The 16379-nt window shown below is 34.9% G+C and overlaps 1 protein-coding gene across 1 annotated transcript; it reads right to left on the bottom strand.

The window, feature by feature from the left end:
• Positions 1 to 315: 315 nt before the first annotated feature.
• On the bottom strand, positions 316 to 16119 carry vps16 (VPS16 core subunit of CORVET and HOPS complexes). The gene is made up of 22 exons (XM_048200432.1): positions 15890 to 16119; positions 14044 to 14132; positions 13844 to 13935; positions 12000 to 12128; positions 11752 to 11896; positions 11514 to 11629; positions 10404 to 10526; positions 10132 to 10187; positions 9842 to 10026; positions 9023 to 9099; positions 8552 to 8683; positions 8278 to 8441; positions 8024 to 8132; positions 6447 to 6581; positions 6244 to 6352; positions 6019 to 6116; positions 5220 to 5324; positions 4893 to 4970; positions 4599 to 4768; positions 2046 to 2142; positions 1851 to 1954; positions 316 to 888 (listed from the first exon to the last, which is right to left on the bottom strand). Exons 1-22 carry the CDS (start codon positions 15937 to 15939, stop codon positions 744 to 746), a joined length of 2508 nt encoding a protein of 835 aa, XP_048056389.1. The 5' UTR covers positions 15940 to 16119; the 3' UTR covers positions 316 to 743.
• Between the last annotated feature and the right edge of the window lie 260 nt (positions 16120 to 16379).

Genomic DNA, 16379 nt, shown 5'->3' with positions numbered 1-16379 from the left:
CTTTTTAATCTCATAATTACTCATTATTATAATTTAGTCATAATTGTCTGTCATAATTTCGATTTAGTATGTTGTATATATAGAATACAAAGACGCACAGTAGTATATTAAATCATATGTAGTATCTCAATACTCAGCATGTCAAAATTTCATCTTTTTTTATCTCATTATTTTGATTTTTATGTCATAATCATGACTTAAGTTAATCATAATCATATCTTAAGTCTAAAAATTTACCAAAACACGATTTTTTGTTTCGTAGTAAATGATCTTCCATAAGAGTGTGATTCAGGTGCACACATTGCATCCAACACATTTTGGTAGCCAATCATAGTTTAATTAAAATAACAAATGTTTTGTTATATTCATAAAGGCAGATCATCTCTACAGAACACAGGCATATGATCAGTGACATGATTCTGAAACAAACACAACGATTCATAATGCAATCACAGGTACAAAGGTTAAGGTTTACAGTGAAGTGCAAGATGGGAACCGCTTCTAGCTGTCCGACAGAGAACATAAAATGCTGACGTGCAAGTTCTTGCTGTCTGTCTTTTTCTCCCAAGATATTTTCCTTCATTTTGCAGAGTTTTCATGAAAATGTTCATTACATCAGGAGTTGTTTACTCAGCCGAAAGCAAACTCTGCTGCGTGCGGTTTTGTGCTGCAGAAATGGTGCACAGGGGTTCACTGTTTGACAGCAAATGCAGTTCAGTTGAGCAGGGCAGAAGTGGACAGGCTCATTTTTTGGCAGCAGTGGCTTTAGCACGGTTGAGGCGCTCCACCAGAATATGATCAGTGGTGGATGAACAGCGTGACAGAACAGTACTGATCTCGGATTCATTACGCCTCTCGATGGCAGCCTCTGCGGCACCTTCCACATCCCTGAGAGAGAGAGAGAATACTATACAGTGGCTCTTTGTCTTAATTATGAACAGTAATGTACACTCCCATTCAAAAGTTTGGGGTCAGTAAGAATTTAAAAGAAGTCTCTTATGCTCACCAAGGCAGAATTTAATTGATCAAAAATACAGTAAAAACAGTAATATTGTGAAACATTATTACAATTTAAAATAAGCTGTTTTCTATTTGAAAACATTTTAAAATGTAATTTATTCCTGTGATGGCAAAACTGAATTTTCAGCAGCCATTACTCCAGTTTTTAGTGTCACAATATGCTGATTTGGTAGCATTTGGTAATTTCTTATTATTATCAACATCAATAATGCTGCTTAATTTTTTTTTCTGTAGAAAACATTATTTGATGAATAGAAAGTTCAAAACAGCAGCATTTATCACAAACGGAAATCGTTTGAACCTTAATATATGTCTTCACTCTCACTTTTGATCAATTGAATGCATCCTTGCTGAATAAAGAGCCGTTCACACCAAAAACTAGAAAAATAAAGACAACTATAATGATATCTCTATTAGTGTCACAGCAGCAGACGTGTCATCTGCTGCTTTAAATGCTTGAGCTCTTTAATGCAGGATGGATTCTGATTGGCTGTCAATGTTTTTTATAGATTCTCTGTGCCGTTACTGTATATCATTATAGTTGTTGTGTGAACTCTGCTATTCTTTTACATTTAGAACAATTTTTAGAACTATATCTTTATCATTATAGTTATCGTCCTTGGTGCGAATGGACCTTAAGTTTTAATTTCTTTCACAACAACAACAACAACAACAACAACAACAACAACAACAAATCACACCGACCTCAGACTTTTGAACAGTTTAGTGTAGTTAGTGTATACTGCATAGAGTTTATCTAACACAATGACAGTAATACATCTACACAAAATGGTCAAACTGGTCAAATACTTCTCAGAATAACCTCTTACCCCACTGCAAGGTGAGCTTTGACCTTCTGCTCAGGTGTGACTTTAGAGACATATTTCTTGGCTTCATATTTGTTATGGTGTTTAATGCACACTTCAACAAACGGCTGTAATCCAAGAAAGACAGAAATAAGATTAATTCACAACAATAATTCTAAGAATAATTCACATAAGACAGATCAACAGGACATCAGTTACCAGATATCCAATAGGAGACTTTTTGCTTTTGGCAAATTTCTCCAGCTCTTCCCAGTCCTCCTTCTCAGCCAGAGCCTTCAACTTCAGCCACCAGAACCTGATAATGAGAAACACCATCATTCGTATCATCATGACGTTCACATTATATTATTCTTCATTTAGAAACATACATTATATTAAACACCCTATCTAGGTTTTTACCTACAACCTTTTGGGTAACGTATTTATTAAAAATTATATATATATATATATATATATATATATATATATATATATATATATATATATATATTAGGGGTGTGACGAGACCAGTATCTCACGAGACGAGACGAGACTCGAGATTGAGTTCACGAGACGAGACAAGATGGCGAAATACATGACTAGAAAAAATATTCTGCAGGTGTATTTGAAATGTTTTAACTAATCATTTTGTAATGAATGTCATTTCAGTTCTACTTTCTGAGACTGAATTATCATATGCAGTAAAAGACAACAATACTCAAGTAATGTAAAAGGTTTTGCCACTAACTCAACTGACTGACTTCCCTCCTGTATGATTTCAGTCTCTTCAGACCTTACTGTACATGAATTATGAGCTTCTACAGCTTTTGACCTCCTAACTGAACTCCTCTCCACAATCTGATCACAGAAATAAAAACAGTATAAATAAAAATGGTAACACTTTACAATAAGGTCTCATTTATTAACATTAATGTATTTACCAACATCAACTAACAACAAGCAATATATTTGCTACAGTATTTATTAATCTTTGTTAGTTGATAAAAATAGTCATTCATTGTTAGTTCATGATAGTTCACAGTGCATTAACTAATGTTAACAAATGAAACCTTATTGTTTGTACTAGTAAATAATAAGAAGAGAAAACTGTTATTCATTTTTATGGTAACACTTTACAATAAGTGCAACCATAATCGCACTCTCTCAATATTCAAAGATCAAATAAGACCACATTTTTCTTTGATACAGAGCTGAGAGATGGTTACAACTACACTGCCCAGCCTAAAATAGCTTTCATATTGAGAGATATCTGTATTCATCAGGGAGCCGCTTTCAAAATGCGGGGTATTGAAATCACGTTTGAATGCGCGCGCGCGTTTACTTTCACTTTTAAACGGTCGCGCGTACTCTGTAAATATGGAGCGGCGGCGACCGTTATCCAACTGAATTAAATGTTTTTTTTTTATTTAAATACAAAGCAAAACGACAGTGGAGGCAAAATGTAAACGTAGCGGTGGCATATTCTTTCCTAATCATCCTAACACTCTGTCATGGCAACATCACGAGACTACTTTTCGCCTCGACGAGAAATCTCGTCACAGTTTAGTCTCGCGAGATCTCGTGCCACGAGATCTCGTCACACCCCTAATATATATATATATATAGTACAGTCCAAAAGTTTGGAACCACTAAGATTTTTAATGTTTTTAAAAGAAGTTTCGTCTGCTCACTAAGGCTACATTTATTTAATTAAAAATACAGTAAAAAACAGTAATATTGTGAAATATTATTACAATTTAAAATAATTGTGTACTATTTAAATATATTTGACAAAGTAATTTATTCCTCTGATGCAAAGCTGAATTTTCAGCATCGTTACTCCAGTCTTCAGTGTCACATGATCCTTCAGAAATCATTCTAATATGCTGATTTGCTGCTCAATAAACATTTATGATTATTTTCAATGTTGAAAACAGTTGTGTACTTTTTTTTTCAGGATTCCTTGATGAATAGAAAGTTCAAAAGAACAGCATTTATCTGAAATACAAAGCTTCTGTAGCATTATATACTACCGTTCAAAAGTTTGGGGTCAGTAAGAATTTTTATTTTTATTTTTTTGAAAAGAAATGAAAGAAATGAATACTTTTATTCAGCAAGGATGCATTAAATCAATCAAAAGTGCCAGTAAAGACATTTATAATGTTACAAAAGATTAGATTTCAGATAAACACTGTTCTTTTGAACTTTCTATTCATCAAATAATCCTGAAAAAAAATATTGTACACAAATATTTTGTACAATTGTACACATTAAATGTTTCTTGAGCAGCAGATCAGCATATTAGAATGATATATATATATATATATATATATATATATATATTATATATGAAGACTTCAAATGCAAAAGCCTCTAAGTGACATCTGAAATTTTCTTATAAAATTTTTATCAAGCTAATATGTTTATGTTTGGTTATAAATAAGTCTTTTCCATTGCCATTAAAGTGAACTGACTAAACAAACTTAGGAGCCTGATAAAAATAATCATTTTAGAAAAATATTTCAGATGGCACTTAGAGGCTTTTGCACCTCAAGTCTTCATATACATATATATTTTTTTAATTCACGTGCCATCTTAACCTTTAATCAAAATAAAGAGTCTCGAGTCAGAACAGATCTACAAGTTACTCAATCAAAACTCACTTTCAGACGTGCCTGATGAAATGAGCCAATATCTATGAGTGTATGATCCTATGTTGCCGACACCACCAGTGGGAAAGATAAACTATAAATCCTGCGAGTAAAACTATACCTCTTGTCTGGCACTTTGAAGTCTTTGTAAAGTTGTTCGGCTTGTTTGTGCAGTCCCACTGACAGCAGCATGGTCATGGTGTCATGAAGAGAGAATCCCACAAGCGGCTCACCCTTCTCTTCCTCTAGCTTCCTCTGAAACCGCAGGAGACGCATCTCATCTTCTGTGGCCTGAGAGAGAGAAAGGCTATAATCCCTCTTGATAAAACACAGATGTAATGTTCTGGTTACACAGACAATGAACTCTGCCCCAGGCTGCTAATCTGCCTGTAACAGAAGAGTCTGAGGTCTTCACCTTGGCAGAAAATTCATTCTTGGCTTTGTAGTACTCGTCCACGGCACTTTGTAAAAGAGCAATCCGAGCTTCCAGTCTCTGCAATAACACATATATATATACACACACACACATTACATTTTGTTCTTAGTAAAAAAAAAAAGTCTGCACATCATGCTAATAAAACTACCATGTATGAAGAAATTAAGGTGGAAAGCAAAGAAGACAAACCTCACCGATTTGTGGAAATGAATCGTTCATAATTTCTTGAACTTTATAGCACTTCTGTCATTCAAATCATGCAAGTGAGAAGAAAATGAGGTGCTGTAAAGAATTGTAAGCACGTACCTGCTCTTTATAGCTGGCCTTTACATAGAAATTGCCAAGTTCTTCATGATCATCATCTTGATTGAAAAGATCTTTCAGTGTTTCCTGTTCTTGATGTTTACAGAACTGAAACATAAAGACAATCAACAATCAAGGTTTAAAAATGCAGAGGACAATGCAACTTTATCTAAGTGTAAACAGTGATCTTTGAAGTGTTATTTTAGTAATATTCATATAATATTAAAGTCTTTATTAATATTTTGCATTAGATTTCAGCTTTCATTTTTATGTTATTTTATGTTTTAGAAATGTTGTGATTTTGTGTTTTTATTTGTTTTTTTTTATATTTAGATTTAATTTTTATTAATTTTTTAGTACTCAGGTTTTTCAAGTTTTTCCATATAATATTTATATTTTAGATTATTTCAATTACTGAAAATGTTTTTTAATAGTTTTACTTTGAGTTAACAATAACAACAAGAAAAGCTGACATGAACTGCCTTGTTGAAAAATTGCCCTAAATAGGCAGCTGTAACATTTTTTGTCTCAAAAAGTGACATGTAAATGAAGCAACCCAATTATAGCCAATAAGAAGAGATTTGATGTTTAATACACAGCTATGAGCAGAGTGGTTTGGACCAATGGGATTTTATTGTGGCCATTTGTCACATTCATGCCTTAGCCTATGAATATTAACTAAGTTAGCACAAAAAGAGGTAGGGACATGCCCACGTCATAAATAATGCGTATGGTTCCTCAGGTCTGCAGCTGCAGGGTGTGTGTGTGTTGTAGGGAAGCAGATGTGTGCAGATGTGTGTACCTGTCTGTAGAGGCTCAGAGCCACAGGTTGGTTCCTCAGCATCATGAAGAAGTCTCCTCTATTCAGCTCATTCTTCAGGTACATGACCACTGTGTACACTAGCATAAAGAAAACATGTAGGTAGGTAAACCATCTCTATGTATCCACTGGTCTATTAAGTAAGTAACAGGGTGTGTGTTTCTAAGTTTTGGAGGTTTTGGAAGATATACGTGAATGTGTGTTTACCGAGGTCTGTGTCTCCACTCTCAATGGCTTTGCTCAAAGCTAGAGGACTCTTCTTCATTTTTAACAACAGTGGGACCTGCTCACCAGAGCGAGGCTCAAACTCCAACAACTGGAAGAGAGAGACCAACACAAAAACGAATGGCAACCCATAATATCAGTTAATAATAATTCTTTAATAGCACATGTTCTGTGCGTGCATGTACCTTAATGGCGAGCTCTGTGCGTCCACTCTCATATGCTTTAGTGGCGATTTCAGAGTAGGAGATTCCTGCAGCATCAGCTAGCTTCACACTCACAGATTTTGCTATGACTTCATCTGATTCCTCCTTCTGCTGGACCTACATTAACACACACACAAAGGAAACAAACCTTTGTAGGACTTCACTTGATGGGCACTTCCCTCACAAGCTTCCTTGTGTTGCATTGAAACCTCTCAGAACGGATGAGATGTCATACAAGTTTTAACATGTGCAAAGAAACCTATCTGCACCTGCAAATGTGCTCTGGTTCTCTTAACAACAGCTGTGAAAACCATTAATTTCTGTGGTTTTATAAAACTCATAATGAACGGGAGAAATCAACATTATAATGAATGAGGATTTCAAAAAAGGACACAATTATGCTCACTATACATTTATTTGATTAAAAATATCTTACTGAACCCAAACCCTTGAATGTAGTTTATATAAAATACTGAAATAATTAAATAAATAAAAATCTTAAATATAACATGTAATATTGTATAATTTTCATTGATTGTTGTTATTCATATTTATATTAAAATTATAAAAAAAACTATAATATTAACATTAAAATTCATTAAAGGAATTGTTCAAATTTCCTGATAATATACTCACTCCCGTGTCATCCGAAATGTTTGTCTTTCTTTCTTCAGTTGAAAAGAAAAGGTTTTTGAGGAAAACATTCCAGCGTGACCTTTCCAACATGATTACGTCATGTGTGGCATATCGCAGAGCGGTGCAAAACGAGCATTTGTGGTTAAAAGGTTATATACATTTTTATTTTTTTTAGAAAATGGCTGATAGTTTCGCTAGATAAGACCCTTATTCCTTGTCTGGGATCGTGTAGAGCTCTTTGAAGCTGCACTGAAACGGCAATTTGGACCTTCAACCCGTTGGTAACCGTTAAAGTCCACTATATGGAGAAAAATCCTGGAATATTTTTCTCAAGAAACCGTAATTTCTTTTTGACTGAAGAAAGAGAGACATGAACATCTTGAATGACATGGGAGTGAGTAAATTATCAGGAAATTTTAATTCTGAAGTGAACTAATCTTTCTGTGGTTCCCAAATTAACCCATAAATCCAAACCACCCCCTTACAGACATTGTCTGTCATTTGTAGCTTTCATTATTATTATATTCATTATTAGGCCCATTTTTCCATACCTTTTTATCAGTTAGGACATCACAACTGTGTTTTTGTTTTTTTCAACTTTCATGGGGATATTTTCAGACATTTGACCTTTAAAAGTATAGTAAATTGTCACCTTGGAATTACAAGGTTCTATCTAACATTTTTGTCAAAATTGAGTTATTCACATATTCTTAGTCTGCGACAAATTATTTACATTATGTGATTTTTTTTAAAGTTGTGTACATTTTGAGACTTTTTTTTTTTTTTTAGAAAACAAAAAGGTTCTATCTACAAAGTCGAATGAAACCCAAAAACTTTGAAGCTCAATATTTCAAAACCACTCAGAAGAACGCAGATACAACCTTATAATTCCAAGGTGGCGAAATATGTACACACACACAAACCTTGTAGCAGGCCCAGTGTTTGAGTACTCGGCTCACTCCCTGATATTCTGGAGTCTTTAGATAGCGGCAAACCTCAATAGCCAGTGGATAGAGTTTACGATACACCAGTCTGAGACAGAGAAAGAGCCATAACTTAAAATGAATAATCTGCTGTGTTACATTCATCTTAAAACTTTGCTCATTTCAAAGGAAGTAATCACAAAACAGATCCCGGCAATGCAAACAGACAGCTGTTCTGCACAAAATCATCTCACCTGTCGATGAGCACCTGTACGGTCATCTGTTTGAACTGAGTGTGGGTAAGTGGAATGCCGACGGTATAGTCTCGTACTGCATTCAACACCCGCAGGTCTCTACACATGCTGACAAACTGCTCTGGAGGAAAATTACTCAAAAAGCACTTCCCAAATGAGGCCGCCTGCAGGGAGAACGAGTGAGAAGGAGATACAACATAAACCCATTTTTAGTGTCATTCTATGTGTAAATTAAATGTCTCTCCTCCTGCAACCTTCAGCCTGCGTGGCTCACCCTCAGGAGAGTTTTCTGAGTCTCAGGTTCATGTTCATGTCCAGCGGCCTCCACACACTGCCTCACTGCCTCGCTCAGCAGACTCTGTTCTTTAATCTCTCTCAGATACTCATCTGCCTTCTGACTCTCTTTCTGCAAATATTTTCACACATAAAACCATTAGACTTAATATACAGTACCTGCCGTAATTAGCTTTCAAAATTAAGACTATTTTATGTAGGCAAAATGTTTTTTATTGCGGCCATTTGCCACATTCATGCCTTAGCTTATGAATATTAACTAGGTTAGCACAAAAAGAGGTAGGGACATGCCCTTGTCATAAATAATGCCTATGGTTCCTCAGGTCTGGTCAAACATTTTGTCCTAATAGATTATCCATCTATTATGTATTAGGAAACTTTTAACATTTTTCACTGCAAAGACACCATGTCAAGTTTTAATAATGCGTTTCCAACATTCACTGTGTCTTACCTCATATTCTTTATGTGCCTCCAGCAGTAATGCTCCAGGAGCCATTGAGGCAATTTTAAAGATCTCCTCACATGCACCTGCAGAGAATCATGGGAAAATCAAATCACTTGTGGGCTTGTAGGACGTAGCAAAGCAACATTCACTGGGTAGCCGTGGCCTAATGGTTAGAGAGTCAGACCGATAACCCGAAGGTTGTGGGTTCAATTCTCAATACTGGCAGCAAAATGGCTGCCCACTGCTCCAGATTTGTGTATCCATGATTTGCAGTCTATGTGTGTGTGAGTTCACTATTCACTACTCCTAATGTGTGTGCACTAACTTGGATAGGTTAAATGAAGGCCTTCACATGTCACATGTCACTTTCACCTATACAATTCCTTTCAAAAGTTTGAGGTTAGTAAGATTCTTTTGTGAAAGTAAAGAATACTTTTATTCAGCAATGATGCATTAAATTGATCAAAAGTGACAGCATTATAATGTTACAAATATTTCTATTTCAAAAAAAAAAAAAAAAAAAAAAAAAAATGCTGTTCTTTTGAACTTTCTATTCATTGAAGAACCCTGAAAAAATGTATTGTGGTTTCCACCAAAAATATTAAGCAGCATATTTCAACATTGGTAAAAATAAGAAATGTTTCTTGAGCACCCAATCAGCATATTAGAATGATTTCTGAAGAATCATGTGACACTGAAAACTGAAGTAATGGCTACTGAAAGATCAGCTTTGCCATCACAGGAATAAATTACATAAAAAAGAAATCTGTCTGACCCCAAACTTTGAACAGTAGTGTACATTTTCCTCAATATACATCTTCTAACCTGGGACCTCTTGCAGAAGCTCATGGTGCGTTCCACTGATGATCCGGACGCTGTCCAGTTCTGGCACCAGAATCGATTCATCGTCCAGGTGGTACTTAATTGTTTCTTTACACTCTCCCACCACTAGGAGAAGCCCATCCCACATGACCACAGCCGACGGCTGCTGACTCTTGGGCCTGCGACACCTGCAAGAAAAACATTACAAACTTGTCCTTAAAACTAAATGTCAATGAAAATATAGCATATACAAAATATACATAAGTCATACAAAGTGTAAAATGATCTCATACCAGGCCATCTGTTTGGGGGGAGTTTTGATTTTGGTGTCCACCTCACTGAGTTTCTCCTGCACAAGACAACATTCATCACCTGATGCTGCTTTGTTGTGCAAAACTATTATGACTATAATTAACGAAGTAATTCAGAAACTAATAACTAATCAATTAAAGTTGACAGTAATGAACTGACTGAAAAACAATTGCTTAGACAAGCTGCTATGATTGTGACCAGTATATATAGGTTCATAAAATACATTGAAGTGATATTGCTAGATTTCACTTACCTTTAGATTGGACGTGCCCATCCACACATGACCAGAGTCAGTGAGGAGTGCCAGATACTTATAACTGAATGAGACACATATGTGAACTATACTGGATGCTTCTGGAGAGAGACCTGGAGGAGTCTGACACACACACACAAACAAATAAAAACATTATTTAGCAGGTGCTCTCTTATCCACATTGGCTGTTTTCACACTTGATCTGAACCACATTCCACATTGCACTTTTGGGTACGGTCTCTGGTACATTTTTGTTATGTCACCGTGATTACTAATTTTCTTAAGAGTTTTAAACCTTTGACCAAACTAACCAGCTCCAAAATAAATCACATTATACATTATTTTGATACATTAATTTCATTATTTTAATTTAAAATTACAATATAAAACTACTGGTTTATAGTCATTTTTTACATACACTACCATTCAAAAGTTTGAAGTCGGTAAGATTTTTTAAAAGTTTTGTAAAGAAGTATCTTATGCTCACCAAGTATGCATTTATTTAATCAAAAATTGAGTAAACACTGTAATATTGCGAAATGTTATTACAATTTAAATGAACTGTTTTCTATTAAAATATATTTTAAAATGCAATCTTTGATGGCAAATCTGATTTTTCAGCAACTCCAGTCTTCGATGTCACATGATCCTTCATGTGCTGATATGCTGATTTGGTGCTCAAGAAACATCTGTTAATAATTTTTTCTCAGAATTCTTTGATGAATAGACAGTTCAAAAGCAGCATCTATTTGAAGTAGAAATCTTTTGCAACATTATAAATGTCTTTATTGTAACTTTTGATCAATTTAATGCATCTTTGCTGAATAAAAGCAATTTATTTATAAAAAAAAAAAAAAAAAAATCTTACTAACCCCAAACTTTTGAGCAGTAGTTCTAGAGTGACAGTTCAATGCTTTTTAAACATTTTATATTTATAAAATCTGAAATCAAACTGACATTTCAGAAGACAGCTGCTGCCTACGAGGCTATTTTGATGCCCTTCTATATTTCTGTTACAGTGAGTGAGGTTGTCTGAAAATGAGAGTTCATTCTAGAGACTAATTAAATCGGAATATCTGTGTAGTCTGAGTGTGTGCGAGTGTTCTTTACCACAGATGTGCAGGCTGTATTGTCTAAGATGAACAGATGAGATTCACTGGCCACCAGCACTTTACATTGCCTGTCCTGAGTCAGGACTGCCCAGGATGAAGGCGCCCCCTGTAGACCTGAAATAAATTATCACTAAATTAAAAAAATTAGAAACCTCAACCCTCGATTCTTCTAACTCGCTTACAGAACCATGTGGAATAAGGTATTCTTATAATAGCACAAAAAATGAATTTTTTACCTGGAATTTCAGGTAACCGCCTCAGTTTTATGTCGTCAATGTTCGTGGCCAAAGTGAATCGCAAGGTACCCGTCAATATGGCAACTCCTGTCCCGTACGGTGAATGGAAAATCTTGGTCTCCAGCACCTGACTCTGAGAAACTTCCTGTGAGAGAATCAATGCTATGGTTCAGTGATGAATCAATACTGATTTAAAGAAGCAATGCTTTAATAGCATTGAATCACAGATGCATCCTGTGCATTCTCACATTGCCCATGCTGAAGTGTCTCTTGAAGCCACCAAAGAGATCATAGACAAGCACAGTGCCATCCTCCTGAACACACAGTAGGTCATCAGACACTGTCCAACCCAACTGCTTCACCACTCCACTCTTCCACTGAGACAAAGAAAGAGAGAGAGAGAAGTTACTATACAGCATTTCTGTTTAGAAACCATTCAAACAGAGCAGTATTTTTAGTCACTCATAGTCAATGAAAGGGCTGCACGATTTGGGGAAAAATCTAATTTTGATTAGATTGTGTGAATTCTAATTTTATTTTAAAAAATAAATTCCAATTCCAATTTTAAAAAATTCCAAGTTTGCTGTGTTTGTTCGTTTTGCTTGTTTATAGTGTGGCACAATTTGGCCAAAATGTGACAATATGACAATAAAATGATAATATTTATAATGATTACTATTAATCAATAAATATATAAAAACTACCAAGTAAAAACGTAATTAGAAATATTACTATTGTAATATTTTACTGTAAGAAAATGTATTTTTAAGAAAAATAATAATTGTATTTTTGAGTAAAAAAAGTGTAAAATTACAATTATATTTACTTTTGCTTCTCTTTTGTTGATAAGTGCTTCTCTTTAAATTTTTGTCATGGAATGGAAACATCAGGACTTAGTGTACAGTATATGTTGGGAAGACAACGTGGTAAGCAATAAACAATAATCCATTTCCTATTAAATTCTAACAAATCAACACTGTCCTTATTTCAATATTAAAGGGTTAGTTTACCCCAAAATGAAATTTCTGTCATTAATTACTCACCCTCATGTCGTTTGTAGGTTTGTTTGTTTAAGTTTTTACACCATGTTAGCATCATGGCTATTTACATGGCAAACAAAAAGGTCAATATCATACATAAAATTTACATTATTATATAAAAAAAATTCAACTTAACATAAGATAGAAAATCTAAAATACATTCAGGTGATACATTTTGAAATATTCCATGCAAGCATGTTTCTGAATAAAAGTGTTTTCTAGCAGCATTATAAAAATTACAATTCAACGGATTATCCCTTATGTTGTCCCAAACCAGTAAGACCTTCGTTCATCTTCAGAACACAAATTTTTTTGATGAAACCCAAGGGTTTCTGGACTATACAGGCAGCGACACTGCACATTTTGAGGTCCAGAAAGGTGGTAAAGACATCATTAAAATAGTCCATGTGACTACAGTGGTTGAACCTTAATGTTATGAAGTGACGCGAATATTTTTTGTGTACAAAAGCAAAACAAAAATAATTACTTTATTTCATCAATTTCTTCTCTTCTAAGTCTGTCTCCTACACAGTTGATGTAGTGAACGCAGTGAAGGCTTCCATGTTTATGTCCGAACGCCTGCTCAGTATTGGCCGACGCTGTACATGTGAGCAGCACGACGCATATGTGTGATGTGGAAGGAGGAGCCGGCCAATACTGAGTCAGCGTTCTGATGTAAACACAGAAGCGCTGGACTGCATTCACTACTTCAACAGTGTAGGAGACAGACAGAAGAGAAGAAATTGTTGAATAAAGTAGTTATTTTTGTTTTGTTTTTGCACAATCAAAATCTCGTCTAGTTTGGACACTATCAAACTCATTCAGAACCAAATGTAAACATCCAAATAAATACAATACAAATACTGGCGGACAATGAGCTCTTCACATGCAAGAATACAGTGCCATGCTTCACTCTGAAACACGCAGCGAATATACTGTATATTCAAAGAAATTGCAACATTTGCAATTTGATAATAGCAAGAAACCACTTTGTGATTTCTGTTTTATTTTGATGAATCGTGCAGCCCTGCTGTGCCACAGTGTGTTCTTACTGGAAAACTGGCCAGAGGCAGTCCTGAGGAAGAGTAGATCTCCAACTGAGGTCTGGCACTGGGAGAGCGTCGGTTGCGCTCCTTTAGGAGAGCTGATAGAGAAATAAGTGTCATTCTCTTTGAACTCTACAAAACAACTTAATGTACTGTGATATAATCTTACTTAACATTCAGCTAGGCTGATCTCACCCAAAACTCACCGATGGGACCCCCATATGGAGCTGCAGCGACTAGACAGTCTCTCAGACCATCTTTCAGATTCCAGCCCATCTCATACAATTCAATCTTTCTGTTTCAAGAAAAAAGCACAAAGAATGGGTAGGAGAAAGGGGTTAAAAGCATAATGGCACATAATATAACTGCTTTGCAGGACAACATAAAGCCAAGCTTTGCCTAGATAAACACAACTCATGCTTTCTGGCAAGCCTCCTTGGGGTTTTGTCCTCTGTAGAGGACATTTGTTTTCAAATCAAACATGGCACAGATTTAATGTACTTTAAAGCATCCTGCCATCCACTAAACATATCATTTCATTGATGTGTTTAGGGGATGGAAATGACAAATGTCTTTTTTTTTGCTGGCATTACAGTAAAAACATTTAGTTAAAAAGCAGGTATATTTGTAATATGCAATATTTTTCACATGGCTTCTTATAAATATCTTTGTTTTCTAAGCAGTGAATGGATGACTATTTTCCCCAAACATCCACTGAATGGAAACTTCAGGACTTCAGGAGTGTAGAGTATATATTGGGAAGACACCACAAGTAAAAGTGGCCAACAATTACCAATATTCCATTTCCTCTTAAACTCCAACAATACTGTCACTACTGCAGTATAATAATAGAATAAAAATGTTAATTAAAAAAAGATATTATAATAAAGAATTCATTTTTGCCCATGTGTAATAAATCAGTAAGTAAATAGACTATCACATAAATAAATAATTCAGTAAAGAACAAACATGTGAGGTCTGGTACATGTATTTAGTGGAAGTTGAGGTTTGTGTGTCAAACATTTGGTTACACTATTTTAAGGTGACGTAGTTACATTGGTAACACTTTACAATAAGGTTCATTAGTTAAACATTAGTTAATGTATTAACTAACATGAACTAACCATGAGCAATACATTTGTTACTGTATTTTCTAATCTTCATTAATGTTAGTTAACGAAAATACAGTTGTTTATTGTTTGTTCATGTCAGTTCACAGTGCATTAACTAATGCTAACAAGATTTTAATACTGTATTAGTAAATGTTGAAATTAACATTAACAAAGATTAATAAATGCTGTATAAGTGAATTTCATTATTAGTTCATGTTAACTAATGTAATTAACTAATGAACCTTATTGTAAAGTGTTAGTACTGAGTAATATTAATTAACTACATGTACTTACTATAGAGTTAGGGTTTGGTTTAGGGTTAGTTACTTGTAATTATGCATAAAATACTGTTATTACTATATTAAGTACATGAAGTAACGTGTAACTACATCACCTTAAATTGACATTTTATTAAACAGCTTTCGAATGCTGGCACTGAAAATTCATTCCTATAATGGTGTACATCTAAAAGAAGCAACTTTTTATAAACCTAAATGTATTTTACAACACATTTATTATATCGGTGTTGCAGAAGTCAGATATTTGTGAATGAAAAGCATAATTTTTGACTGCATTTGTCTTGCATTCATTAATTATTGATTCCCGCTCATAAAATATGAATAAAATGATTTTACCATGGTCAGACCAATGTCATTCCAGTTAGAATAGATTAAAACGAAGGAATTTATTGAGAACAGCAGCCTAAACACATTTTGAAGAAACAGGCAGTTGTGCTGCTAACTAATTCACTGCCACTCATGACAGCTGTCACATGACCTAATGACAACTCATAACAAACCCCCAGTTTAAAAGCTGTTTTAATTATTTCTCTGTAACGTTACCTAAATGAGCAGGTTGAGCATTTGTGCAGGGTTAAGGTTTCATACTCATATTCCGCACTATTTAATAAACAGAATGATTAAGCTGTTCTGTTATTTACCTGTAAAAAGCCTCGCCCAAAGGGTTCCAGTTCGCTGTGACAAACGCCATGACCTCCTCTCCTGATGAAACGCTGCAAAAGTCTTTAAGCTTATGATAAATGTCCCAGATAGCGCTGCATTATGATTACTTATTTTTGTGTTGTTTATTTCATTCTCTCTCGCCCATCTCTTCCTATCATCTTCTTCGGTGTCTGTGAGGACGTTGATCAGAGACTAGCGTCTGTGTTTGGCGCCTTCTAGTGTTTTGGCAGTCGCACTACCGTACACTCGATGCTGTTTATAATTGCTTATTTATTTTATTATCCAATTTACAATTTATTACAAAATAATATATTTTAAATTAAGTGGCTATAAGTTCCTCTGTGCAGTTATTGAAGTAAAAATCAGCTGTTGAAGCACGTAGACTGCGTTGTCACGTGGTATCTGTTACTTTTCTCAGCGCAGGTAAGAACGGGTCAAGTCCAGTCAAGTCGTTTGCGGTTATAACAA

Source organism: Megalobrama amblycephala, linkage group LG8 (genome assembly GCF_018812025.1).
Source record: "Megalobrama amblycephala isolate DHTTF-2021 linkage group LG8, ASM1881202v1, whole genome shotgun sequence".
Lineage (NCBI taxonomy): Eukaryota > Metazoa > Chordata > Actinopteri > Cypriniformes > Xenocyprididae > Megalobrama > Megalobrama amblycephala.
This window is presented reverse-complemented; position numbering and strand designations above follow the sequence as displayed.